Source organism: Rhinolophus ferrumequinum, chromosome 6, assembly GCF_004115265.2.
Source record: "Rhinolophus ferrumequinum isolate MPI-CBG mRhiFer1 chromosome 6, mRhiFer1_v1.p, whole genome shotgun sequence".
NCBI lineage: Eukaryota > Metazoa > Chordata > Mammalia > Chiroptera > Rhinolophidae > Rhinolophus > Rhinolophus ferrumequinum.
In genome coordinates, this window is record NC_046289.1 from 95,994,022 (window position 1) to 96,007,538 (window position 13,517).

Below are 13,517 nucleotides of genomic sequence, written 5' to 3' on the forward strand. Positions count from 1 at the left end.
TTTCAGCGCGAGCGCAGCTTGCCTCCCTTCGCCGGTATGAGATCTGAGTGAGTTCCTCAGGCTCTCTAATACCGAGCTACACTTTGCCACTGCTTCCGTCCCAAACCTCCCATCCCACTGTCCTTTCACAGTTTTCTCTAATAACTGCAATATGCTTTCAAACCCCAGCTTATCTTCTACCTACACACAAAAAAAGTAGCTGAAGGTACTTCCTTTGATCACACCGTTCATTCTTTTCCATTGGTTTCCCCTTCATCTCTTACAGAACAGGCAGGCTTTTTGATTTTAAGAATGTGACATCGTCGTTTCTTCCTTTTTATTATTTCACCTAGTTCTTTTTTTAATGACTTCTCTTTGACATTTTCTCTCCACACCTATGTTTTGTTTTGTTTTCTAACCATGTGACCTGACAAACTTCAAATCTTAAACAATTCTATTATATCTCACCTGCCATTCTAACATTGTATCTTTTGGTACATCTTCCTGAAAAATCTATTCTGAGAATTTTGGAGACGCTGATCACAGGGTTTCCACAGGGCACTAAGTATGGTATCCTTCATCTGTGTGTGTTAAACATTTTCTCGGTGTGATTTATCTTTTTTGAAAAATAGCTTTCTCTTATACCCCCAAAGAAGGGAATTCTTATGCTTCACTTAGTTTAGGGGTCAATAAATAAATATTACTGATACTTTCCTAACAGAACCAATTTTTTTCCTTAAACTATTACAATTCTACACACACCTTACTTTTCATTTTTGTACGTATACAGTATTCTATCCATTTCAAAGAAATACTCCTGAGCTTCCACTCCCCTCTTTTAACTGCCAGCCACGGTGGCTGCCGAGGCATTCTCTCTAGCTAGCAATACCATTAACGTGTGCTGCCATATGTTGACAAACTACCTATAAAATGAGTGACAAGCAGGTGGAGAGAATACTAACTTTAAGATGCTGTGTTGCCATACAGCTTTGAAAATTTCTGTGGGAGATACACAAGCCGTGATTAAAAGAAACACAGTTATATTTAAATAAACATATGGGGTACAACTACCTTAAACATGACCTCCCACATAAATGTACCTGAACACGAAAAATGATTTTCTCTAAAACAATAGCCTTTGCAAGGGAGAAGTGGTTCTTTACCTGTGCAGCACTGAGAAGGTGTGTCCGATAAATGGCAATTACTTCCTGGTGCTGTCTGTCAGCATCCTAGATATGTGAAAAGATGGACAGGTTAGAGTATCAGGACTCAGCCTTCCAGACACATGGAGGCTCATGACACTCCTGTCCTTGGGCCTGAGGCTATAAAACAACGGTCTTAGGAAAGTGCTCCTGTTGCTCCTTGTAACAAACCACCATGGACCCAACAGGTGCAGAATTCCACAGCATAACAACAGCATGCATTTTTCTCATGGACGTGTGGGAACATTCAAAATAAAAGCAATTCTGCTTATCCTGGGTCACATGAAATGACTGCCTTAGTTCACATCTATGGCCACAAAATTATCCAGACACTTAACTTAGGCTTTGGATTATGGCAAAAGCTTCCCATCTTGTCCCCGTCTCTGGACTTCATTCCCTGTCATGCTTCCAAGACTAAGGCAGCTCTTCCCTCACATCACTTTCAGCTGAAAAACCGCGGGTGACACCTTGTTACATATAAAAGAATCTCAACTCATCAGCTTGGTTCTCAACAGCCTCCACAACTTGGCGGCAAAGACAGCTCGTGTTACCCGCCTGGCTGATCAGCCTTTACCCCCTCCATGCCCTGCTTCACCCTATTGCCTGTGCCTGCAACAGTCTGTTTTCCTTTCACTTAGCAAAATACCATCGATCTTACAAGCTCAGGCCAGGTACTCCCTTCCTCTCTGAAACGAGATCCTGCCATATCAGTAATTTTTCCTTCCTGGGAATTAATGTCACTTAGAATCTGGGACTGTATTTGCAATTTTATATTTGGTATTTTTTGTCTTGTTTTACTTTTGATAGGTCTATATTCTGCCTCTCTAACTACCCAGAACTCCCTGGGAACAAGAACTGCATACTCTCTTTGCTCCTGACAGCCCTTAGACAGTCATGAACATAATAAATAATACACAAATATTTCCGATTATTGGAGGGATAAGCATACCCTTTTGATAAGATCCCACACAGCAGTTTGTCATTATTAATCGGTAGGCCAACAGTATTATCAAATGAAGACTTAAAAAAATAACTTTCTTCTATTCAAAATAACTCATAACCAGTTCCTACAGAATATGAAAATATTACCAACAATTTACATTTGATTGTGTTGTGTTTTACTTAACATGTCCACGCACATTATGCTAGCTCACTCAATTAAAAAAGCAAACAAACCAGGAATCCATTCTTACTGTCCTATTCTATGGATGAAGAAGCCAAGCGTTAGGAGAAGGTTCCATGTCCTGGCTTTTAAGCGGCAGGACTTAGAACTGAGCTTCCATCTTTAGCCTGTAAATCCAGATGCTTTCTTCAATATGTAAAGGAGATCTACTGGTACCTATATGGATTTATATATCCAGATGTTTTCTTTTAATATATAATGATATAAGGTATAAAACCAAAGGAATGCCTAGCTTTATTCATAAAGGTAAGAGATTATATATATATAAAAAAACTTCCGTTAGTTTAGCCGACCAATATTTTAAAGAGTGTGCCGCAGTTAGAAAGATACAGATTTGGAGTCAGCCAGTCCCAGGGTGAAATCCAAGCTGTCTGACCGTAGGCATCAGGCATTTTTGTCTTGTGTCCTTAACATGGAATGTTAACTGGGGGGCATGAAAACCTTGTAGGATTGTGATGAAAATAAAATTTGCAGTGTGTGAAATGAGTGGCGTAGGCCTGGCACAGAGTAGGCGCCCAATAAACGATCCCATCCCAGCAGCGTACACGACTTTGAGCAACGGTGACCACGCTCTTGGATCTGAGCACAGCTATAATCCACTTGACTCCTAAAGGAGCCTGATGAACACCCACGGACGTGACCGCACCCCTGCACCCCCGCACCCCCGCATGCAGCCTGCAGGCCCGGCACTCACAGCCAGCTGGTGCTGCAGGGACCTCACTTGCTGCTGCAGGGTGTCAATCAGCTGGCTCTGTCTCTTGCTGGGACTCCCACTCGTGTAGGTGAGCTGTGAAAGGCCATTGAGCGCCTGTTTCAGTCTCTCTACATCGTTCAGCAGCTCAGTTATCTTAGAAAACAAGAAAAAAAGTTACGGGAGGAGCAGATACGCCTCACTTATTCATTTACAATGAACATCTTTACACAGTATATATAATCCATATTAATTTCAAGCGTAACATTCCTCAGCAAATCCCTTACAGAAGAATTGTCAAACTAAGAACGAATATGGTGCATATCCGAACATGTGAATATGACCCCCATCTTCCTGTTTGTATGAGATGCCAGCACGTATGAGGTTATGCAGACTATCTTCCAGGTAGCGGGGATTCCCTCCAAAAAAAGTAAAAAGAAAAGTAAAAGAGCATGGCTCATGCACACCCAGAATTAACTTAGGTGCCTGTTCGTTTCAGGAATGTATGATTTTAGACGACTTTGTCTTAAAGAGGGAAAAAACATAGGGACGCTGCTTAGAGCAGTGGCAAGAGCACAGGCTTTAAACTGTTTTGCTGCACCGTTCGGATATGTTTTCCTGTGGCTTGCACTATCAACAACAAAGATGCTTTGTTTGCCATATTGTGTAATATTTTGTAATAAATTTTTAATGTCCACAATGCCATTAGATTCTAATTTATCTAGCCTTAAGTATAATTGATGCCACTTAGTCTGTTTTGAGTATTTTTTGCTAACATTCAATATAATGGTAAATTTATTCCCATACAAAGGTTTCAAATAAAAATGTCATTTCTGTGCAAAGCAGCTCAAAGTGTTATTAAATACATAAACTAGATAAAATATCAACTTTTTATATTTTTTTGGTGGATTTCTGACATATTTTGAAAAAAATCTCGAAATCAATTAACTCAGTGAAAGAGTCAAATAAGACAGAGCTGACGTGGAGTAGTTGTATGACCTTGGCGGATTTCTTTTCTTTTTCTAAGCCTTAATTTCATTATCAGTGAAAGGGAGAAATCTTTCATCATTGAGGAAATCAAATGCAATCATAAAGATATGCCTGGCAACAAGTACATGCCCAATTAATGGCAATAATTATAAGTAGACATTAATAACTTGTTATTAGAACGATCTACTGTTACATTCATAACCACCTTCCGAACAACAAGCTGAGAGCATGTCAACACCGGCTCGTCTGAGCAGAGCGTCAGGTGAGGACTCGTACCGCCCGCCCACGGAGGGGCTGGGGCTGGGCCTGCTTTACTCCTTGCCGTGCCCTCAGCACTGATCACAGCGCCTGGCACGCAGAGGCATTTCACCGTTACTTGTAGAACTGAGAAAACTCAATCTCCTTGACTTCTCATCTTCACTTTATGCAACTACCAGTTCCGAAAATACTGCTGAGCACCTACTCTGTTCCATGTATATACACGTACAGTGAGAATGAATGATAAGGAGAAAAGATAAGTTATGATTTTTCTCTTAATCATCTCTTAAATCGTGGTTGGGAAGATCATCCACAGAATTCTGAGACTGTAAAGCGTGTGTGTGTGTGAAATGGATGGCAAAGCCAAAAGAAAACATGCATTTTGGGAGAGGAGCAGTTTGCTGTGGACTAGACTGGACAATGAAGGCTCAGGCAGGAGGACACGTGCTAGCGTGGGCATTACGGCACGTGCAGGACTTAACTCAGTGGAAAGGAGGGCAGGACATTCTGGGCGAGGGGACCAGCCTGTAGAAACATATGGGGACACAATGCACAGGGAATGGGAGGGCTTGGTGTGCTGTACGGGTGAGTGCCACGGTCAAGTTTGGGGTGCTCCCTTGCATTCGTGGTTTCTTGCGGCCCACACACAGCTTTTCCCTCCCCTCCCTCACCATTCTTCAGGGACCCTAAAATCCACGCTCCGGACCATCACGTATGAGGTAAGTGAACCTTCCTTCCGTCTCCCCACCTTCCCTCAATTCTAGGCTGTACTAATGGAGGAAACAAAATGCAGAATGCTTTAGATTTTTGTGTGACTATACTTCTTTTTCAATTGCAAATTTTTTTCTACCCACTACCGGTAGTAGCCAAACGGAAAGGTGGCATTTAAGGGTCACCACGTCATGCTTTTGTAAGCCTGTCTGCAGGATGCAACTCCTGTGAAGAGGGCTGTTCTGCTCCGTTTTCCTAAAGCAAAGCCACGCACACGCCCGGGGCCTGCCTACCTTATTGTCTTTTGCTTCGATCTGCTTCGCGGAATCCTGTATTCTTTTCTGCAACTCTGTGATTGTGGATAAGGACTTATCGCATCGCTCCTGCTGATCCTTGATTTCTTGCTCGATGCTGAAATGCAGTAATTCCTTCTCATCTTTTGCAGACAGTTCCTTCTTCTTGGCATGCAAAACCTCCTCACATACTTCTTCATACTTTCTATTCAGATTGGCCAGTTTTTCATTTAAGGTGGAAATCTCTGTCTCCAAATCACTCTTTGTTGCTTTGTATTTAGACAAATCAACCACCTCTCTCATCTCTAATTTTTTTAAGGCTTGTTTAGTGCTCTGAACCTCCGACTGGAGTTTGGAGATTTCCTCAGCTTTGTGCTGGCTTTCTTCTTCCTTAGCTCTCAAGCTAGCTTTTATGATTCTGATTTCTTTCTCAAATGCTTCCTTCATCTGCAAATGCTCCGCCAGAAGCACAGATGAGTTCTTCTGGTTCTCCAGCATCTGGTGCAGTTTGGTCACTGCCTGCTGCTCTTTCTGGTAGCGCCTCTGCTGACTCTGCAGCTCTTCCTGCAGGTTTTCAATCGTGCTGTGAAGAGACTGTCTCAGGGCCTCGACCTGGTCCGATGGGACGTACTGCTTTTGCAAGAGTGTTTGAGCTGTAAGGATGTCAGAAGTCTGTTTGGCATTTTCTGCTACTAGCTTCTCCTTCTCGTTCTTTACCTCGTTATATTTCTGTAACAGGTCTTTTAACTGTCTGTTCAGCTCCTCTGTTTTTCTGCTTAATGATCTTTCCTTCTCATGAGAATTCTCAATGAGAACGTTCTTATCCTTTAAATCCTTCTGAAGAGTGAAAATCTCCTTCTTCAACCTGTCATTCTCTTGTTTGCACTTTTTGGCCTCCTCTTCCCTGACATTAGACTTTTGTGCCTGCTCTGATATCTGTTCTTTTAGTTCTTTCTCTATTGCTTTGAATTTTTTCTCACACTCTTCGAAGCTGGCAATGGGAGCATATTTCAGTTTTATGCATTCTTGGATTGTGTCGAGTTCCTTTTTTTGGGCTTCGATCTCAGCATGCAGCGTCACAATCTCTTGTTGGCCTTTCTGGTAGTTAGCCAACACCTCAGCACTGCTCTCCTGCACCTTCTGCATGCTCTTCCCAACGGCCCTCATCTTCTCCTCGTGCTCCCGCAGGCTGATGTACTCAGCTTTTACCTGGTTCTGAGTGTTCTCCAGGTTTCTTTTTAAGGTGTCATTCTCATCTTTGATTTTTACACATTCTTGATTTATGTCTTCAATTTTTTTCTTCGCATCTAGTAATTCTCTGTTCGTTTTATCTAACGTGCTACTCAGTGCAGCTTTAATCTCTTCATGGGTTTTAACTGGCACATACTGGTGACTCATCGTCTTTTTCAAGTTAGTGTTTTCAGACATCAGTGAGTATATTTTTTCTTGGTCTCCTCCACATTTTTTATTAAGTTCAGACAGCTGTTTTTAAGTTCAACAATATTGGATTTCAGGGCCATTATCTCTTTTTCATGTTTCTCAGGAGATACAAACACAGTTTCCAGGTGGCTAACATTCTTACTTAAACTATCATTGTCCATCAGCAATTTCTCCACTTCCAACTTCTTTTCTGTATACTTTTGTGTTACATCTAAAAGCTTTTTATTCAAATCATCAACAATTACGTCATGTGACCTTTTCATTTCTTCACTTGCTTTTAGAGGAACATAATGATTTTTCATTTCAATTGTTAAATTATGTACTTGCTGGTTGAGGAGTTTATTATCCAGATAAACCTTTTCGATTTCCTTTTGTAACGATTGATTTTGCGATGTTAACTCAGTGATCTTCTTCCCAAGTTCTCCTGATTTTTGCTCTAGTCTGCTCTTGAGCTGCTCATGTTCCTCTGGTTTGATATGTTGAGCAAGCTTGGCCTTAAAATTCTCAACTTCTCTCTTTAACTGTCTAATTTCACTAAGTGATTTTTCATATTCCCTTTCCATCTCAACTAGTCTTTTTGCCTTCTCATTTACTTCATTTGATAACACGCTCTTCATGTTTTCAAATTTTTCTGCTGGAATGGAAAGGGCTAACTTTGCTAACAATTCTTTCAGTTGGCCTTCCATCTCTGTGACCTTTCTCCCTTTCTTCTCTCGCTCCATTTCACACATACTGAATTCCTTCTGCAGTCGCTTGTTTTCTTCTATCAGCTTGCCTTCATCGCGCTTACACTCTTCCACTAACATCTCATTTTGTTTCATCTGGTTTCGTAGCTTTCCCACTTCTGCTGACGCGCCTTCGTATTTCACTCTCATGTCTTTCAGCTGGTCCTTCAGTTCCTCCGTGAGTCTGTGGCTCCCTGTAGCTGCTTCACTTGTCAGATGCTCTTTGAGGGCAAGAAAATGTGTCTGCATTTGCTTCACTTTGCCTTCCGACTCGTACATTCTCTTCTGCACGTCTTTTAGTGCGTCTTCCAACTGCTTTATCTGTTCATCTGAGTCCTCCTTCACCCTCTCACATTCTAGTGCTAAAGCTTTGCACTCGGCCACCTTATGAGCCAGTTCGTTCTGGAGCTTAAGGCGGTCTTGTTTTGCTGACTCGCAGAAAGTTCTCATTGCCTCTAACTCCTTCTTTAAAATTTCATTTTCAGAATATGAGGTTTGATTGGGTAAGGATAGCTCCAGTGGCCTTAACATAGATCTGCTTTGCATATGTGCTGGCATACCTGAGGAAGTACACTGAAAAGGAGGGGAAAAAAGGTTATCACACAAAAGCCTACAGAAGGCACTGATTTATCAAACTTATAAAATTTCCACATCATCAGTAGTCAGAGGGTTTTCATTCTAGTATTATGGGAAAATATAGTACTGATTTTTGAAGTAAGGAAAACAGTTCACGGTACAATTTCCTTAATACACCTTAAGTCGTGACATTTTGAAAGTCTGCTCACTTAAGTGTATTTCTGGAAGAAAAAAGAAAATAGTTATGGTCTCTGGAGACTACCGTGTTTCCCCGAAAATACGACCTAGCCGGACAATCAGCTCTAATGCGTCTTTTGGAGCAAAAATTAATATAAGACCCGGTCTTATTATAAGACCTTATATTAATTTTTGCTCCAAAAGACGCATTAGAGCTGATTGTCCGGCTAGGTCGTATTTTCGGGGAAACACGGTATTTTCTTTTTCTTTCCCCATTTACAATACCTACCTCACATATGAGTATCAACTCAATCAAAACAGATTTATTATTTCTAATGTTTTATGGCACATAATGTACTTAGAACTTCAAATTCTGAAGAAAGCCATCAGAACCCTTGAAAAAATAGTATTACCGTTTTTAAATCTGCAAATAGTTTCATAGAATGATATACTATTTAATTTCTAATAAAATATATGACTTCTGAGTACCCTCATAATGTCAATGTAATGTTCTTTAAGTTACAAAAATACCACAAAACCAAGGCTAGCTAGGATGAGAATAGTCACGAGAATGATGTTAATCAACTTGCAAAAAAGAATCAAGTTTTCTTCTCTCAAATAAAAAGATGAATTAGAACTTAACATATAATCTTACTACAAAATTTGATTGACATCTTGTTTTCTCTATCAAGTGCTTGACAAAAAAGGGTAATTAAACTTCTCAGTGAAACGGTTCACAAAAATCAGAATGTGTAATCATGAAAGACTAAATTTAACTATTTTTATTTCCCCCCATACAGCCTGTTACAATAAGGGCTCTTCACAAGCACTAATTAATTGATAAACACCCACTACTTCAATGGGCTGGTTTTAGTATTGTTCAGTTAAATCTATACTGCCTTCCATCAAATCAAGAAGAAAATTAACAACATGGAATAATTTCCCAGCCTCAGTCTGTTTCTAATTATCTTTAGACTAACTAAGACTACTATAATTTACCAACAAATTACTTACACAGCAACACCATTTACATACTTGTTTTATTACGATCAATCTTCTTAAATATTATTCAGTTGATTGATACCCATTCTCTCAACTTAGAATCTTAGAAGTTTCCAGCTTAAAATGATCTTGGACGTCACGCACACTAATTCACTCTGCCTACAGATGAAGGTATGTAAAAAGGCCTTTACAGCCCAAATATTTATCAGCTCTGCAATCCACAGGAGGCACTAGGAATGTAAACCTTGTTTCTACTGGAAACTAAAAGTGAGGAACCGATAAACATGGAAGAAAACCAGACCTCTTGGAAGCTTTCTTTATTTTGAGGTGAATTTCTAAAACATAGAATATATGAAAGCAAGGCAAAACATATTTCAAAGACAAAACAAATGGCTTTTTAATTTCTCATACCCATCTTCCCCTTTTTATGGGTCAATATGAAGTGTTGACCGTGTGCTGTAATAGAGGCTTACTATAAAGACCAGGAAGTTGTAATTCAAATCTCTTACTTAAGCCTCTGTCATCAAAAACACTCTAAGCGGCACCAGAAATAGCATTATCTGCTTTTATTAAACTCAAGACCAACTTTTCTTTGATAATGAAAACCATAGTCAATGTATATTGATAAATATACAATGTTGTTGTTCTTAAAAAGGCACAAATATTTTATATAAACTTTTTTATTAAAAAATAATGTTACCTGTGTGTCTGTCATGTACATTTGACCTTGTTTAAGAAGCATATCTTCTTTTCCTAAATAAATGCAAATAAATGATGTCAACTTAAATATCCATACCAAAGTAGGCTAAGTATTAATTTGGTATTATCATCTCTCCTTTATTATTCATACAAAAGAGAAGCATGTATTATAACATAAAATTATCTTTGTTCTAAAATATCCATATTTTCATTGTTCTTTCTATATATATTAGGGAAGTATCTATATTCTTCTGGATAAGTGCATTTTTAGAAATATATGAGACTGTTAGACTAAAATAAGCTACATGATTCTAAAATACGTATCTTATCATCAGTCAAAATAAAATCATGTTCTTTGCCATTTACAGGATAAATATTATTACTGTACTTAGCTAGAGGACAGTTTAATATTCAGTGGGAAGCAAAAAAATAAAATTCCTAGAGAAACTGTTTGAAAATGGAGACAATAAAAGGGATGATTAATTATGAATAGTCTTAAAATAAGTAATTGCTATGGAACTTCTAACTAATTTTAAAATGCTTACCTGCATTGAGACTATATCCAAAGATTTCTCCAAATCATAAAACTATGTTTCTGTGTCTTTCCATAAAAACAAGCCCCAAATATCACAAGATAAATGTCTATTAACCAACAAAGCTAATTTGGTAATTCATACAATATACAATTTAAAAAATAGGTGCTAAGAAAAATCAGAGCCTTGGTGATTACCAGACTTCATGTCAGAGACTCTAGTAGTCACCTTGCTCCATACGGTGAGTTATAACACCCACGTAGTAGGATGAAGTGTAGTAGCGGCACAATTATCATATAGACAAAATAAATAGGCACAAACATCCTTCTTTGCTTAAACTGGGTGAACTATAATGACAACCTGTACTTCATACTTACGGTTACTGAAATGACTTCCTGATCCTAAATGATCACTCTGAAATCAGAAGTATAAATTAAAACATTTTAGGTGAATACTGCTTCATTTTGTTATGTTTTGTATCTCTTAGTTCTAAAGGAGTCAGTCATTACAACCACATTTTCAACATTCCTTATTTCTCCTGAGTGCTAATTATTCTACTGGAACCCACAAAAAGACACAGCACTAGCAGCAATTAGATCAGTTGAGAATCAACTATTTCACTAAGCATTTTAATAAAAGCAGCCAAGTGTTTCAAAGAAAAGCTTTATTTTTCAAAAGAAAAAAGAAAAGTGAGCTCCAAATGTTCAGTGTATACTCTTTGCTGCTTCTTTGCTTCAAAAAGAAGGAAATGCCACATTTGCATCATTTTACTTTACTACGGTTGGGAGCGAGAACCCTACCTCATTGACTATGAAATATTAGTGTAACTTCATTCAAAATTTATAGAATACCCATTACTTTTGAAGGCAAAAGGAGACAGAGATCAGGAAATGAAACTGAGGCAAAGACCTACACTTAGTAATAACCCATCCAGGCATCAGTCAGGAAAAGGAGAATAATAGAGAAACTTTAGATACTCTGAATCAAAATATATTTGGATTGCTCCTTTTTTCAAGTAAGCCAAACACAAAGAATCTAACATATAAATTCCAATAGTATACCTCCAAGAGTAAAGGCATACTCTTGTTCCCTTTACATGTGACATGTATTGCCTTTACATATACATGTATGAACAACATACAGATGTTGTTCACGTTTGTATATTTGTGTATATTAGTACTATTAGGTATATGTCAAACTCTGGTATGGGTGACCACAATAAAAACGGTCCACGTTTCTGTAACTAAATTTATGCCACCTCCACTAATCCTTACTGTCCCAAAGGCATGGAAAAATGTCTGTAAACTTAGTTAAACTCTTTGTTCTATGTAATATTTTATACCAGAGTTTACAATAGCTACTACATGGACAATATATGGGTGGGGGAGCCCTATGCACATAGGGGTTTCAAAAAACTTAGTTTGGGTTTATTACCTTTCCTTGATTATGAAATGATTCCTTGATTAGGATAAATGCCTTATCCTAAAATATCCATAGTTTCCCATATTTTTGCTATAAATACAAGCAATATGCTTACATATGAAGTATTACATGTAACAGCAATTCTGTTGGCAGTTTATGCAGTTTTTTTAAGCATGTGAGATGATACAGTAGTCGATATTCAATATTTGTAAATGATGAATTCTTAGATTTTAATGGCTGCTCTCATAAATACTGGGCCACCTATAAAGTGGGCCCTGTATTTTTCTTTTAAAGTAAAAATCATTTCTAGTATAAAAGTTCATCATAATGATTATGTACCACCTGGGCAAAATATCCCCAATATATTGAGTGAAAAAGTTACAAAACAGGATGTATGATATTCCCACTTGTTGAATGCGTATGTAACACAAGTTATGCACAAAGCAAAGGTCTGAAAGGGTATCAATCAGGTGCTAAGAGTGCTGGGATTACAGGCATGCTTATTTTTGCTTTTAGTTTAACTATATTTTCTAATTTTTCTAAAATAAATATGTACTGGTCTTATAAGAAGAAAAAGTTATTTTTCTATAGTTTATTACAACCTCATTGAAAATTACAGACTTGACCTAAGTTTGTTTAAAGCTATAGGAAAACATTTTATTCTTAACACCTAAGTCTACTATTAGAAAAAAAGTAATACATAAATACTACGCAATTATAAGAGCCAAACTTTGATGATCCTTTAAAGGACCCATATACACACCTGTATTTTCTCATTCAAGCTATTCTGAGTGTAAAACTAGTATTGTAGTTAAGAGCACAAAGGAGCCAGACTGCCTGGGTTCAAGTTCTAGCTCTGCTGCTTACTATTTGTAACACCCATGGGTAGACCACGACTACTCTGTGCCTCAGTCTCCTCACTTATAAAATAGTATAATAATTAAACCTACATAGAATTATGTGTTTATTAAACGCATGAAAAGCACACAGAGCGATTTCTGGCACATGGCGGGTACTACGAAAACGTTAGCTATTAGTAGGTTCACTATTAACCTTCAAATGTGAAAAAAACAGAAGCCACCATATTACATCATTCTTTAGCTGTGTTCCTGAATAACCTTCAGAATTCAGTCAGATAAAAATTTTTGTGATGGTGAACACACAATGTGATATATAGATGATGTACTACAGAACTGTACACTTGAAACTTATGTAACTTTACTAACCATTGTCACCCCAATAAACTTTAATTAAAAAAATTTTTCTTTCGTTTGATTTTTTTCACATGTAGCAAGGCATAACTCACCTGCAATAAAGTACATAAATATTAAGTGTACAGTGCAGTGAATTTTTGCATATGTACACCTATGTAATCACAACCCAGCTCAAAATACACATTTCCAGCACCATCAGAAGCTTCTTCTGCCCCACCCTATAGGTGGGGAACCTCTCCCTACAGGGTGGGCTCTATTCTGACCTCCATCACCGGATGTTAGTTTTGTCTGACTCTGAACTTCACAGACATGGAATCATGCAGTATATCTGGTTTCTTTCATAAAACATTCTGTCTGTGAAATTCATCCATGTCTTTACATTCTTTTTCATAGCTACCTACATAATTTTTATTTACAAAGAA

At 38.1% G+C, this 13,517-nt stretch overlaps 1 protein-coding gene across 1 annotated transcript in view; it reads right to left on the reverse strand.

The window, feature by feature from the left end:
• The window catches only part of UACA (uveal autoantigen with coiled-coil domains and ankyrin repeats), an 84,387-nt gene that overhangs the window by 1,455 nt on the left and 69,415 nt on the right, over positions 1-13,517 (reverse strand). Inside the window, 6 exon segments of the mRNA XM_033107969.1 lie at positions 1,143-1,208; positions 3,059-3,211; positions 5,308-6,797; positions 6,800-8,045; positions 9,928-9,980; positions 10,837-10,873. Coding sequence (XP_032963860.1) covers positions 1,143-1,208; positions 3,059-3,211; positions 5,308-6,797; positions 6,800-8,045; positions 9,928-9,980; positions 10,837-10,873 — 3,045 coding nt within the window.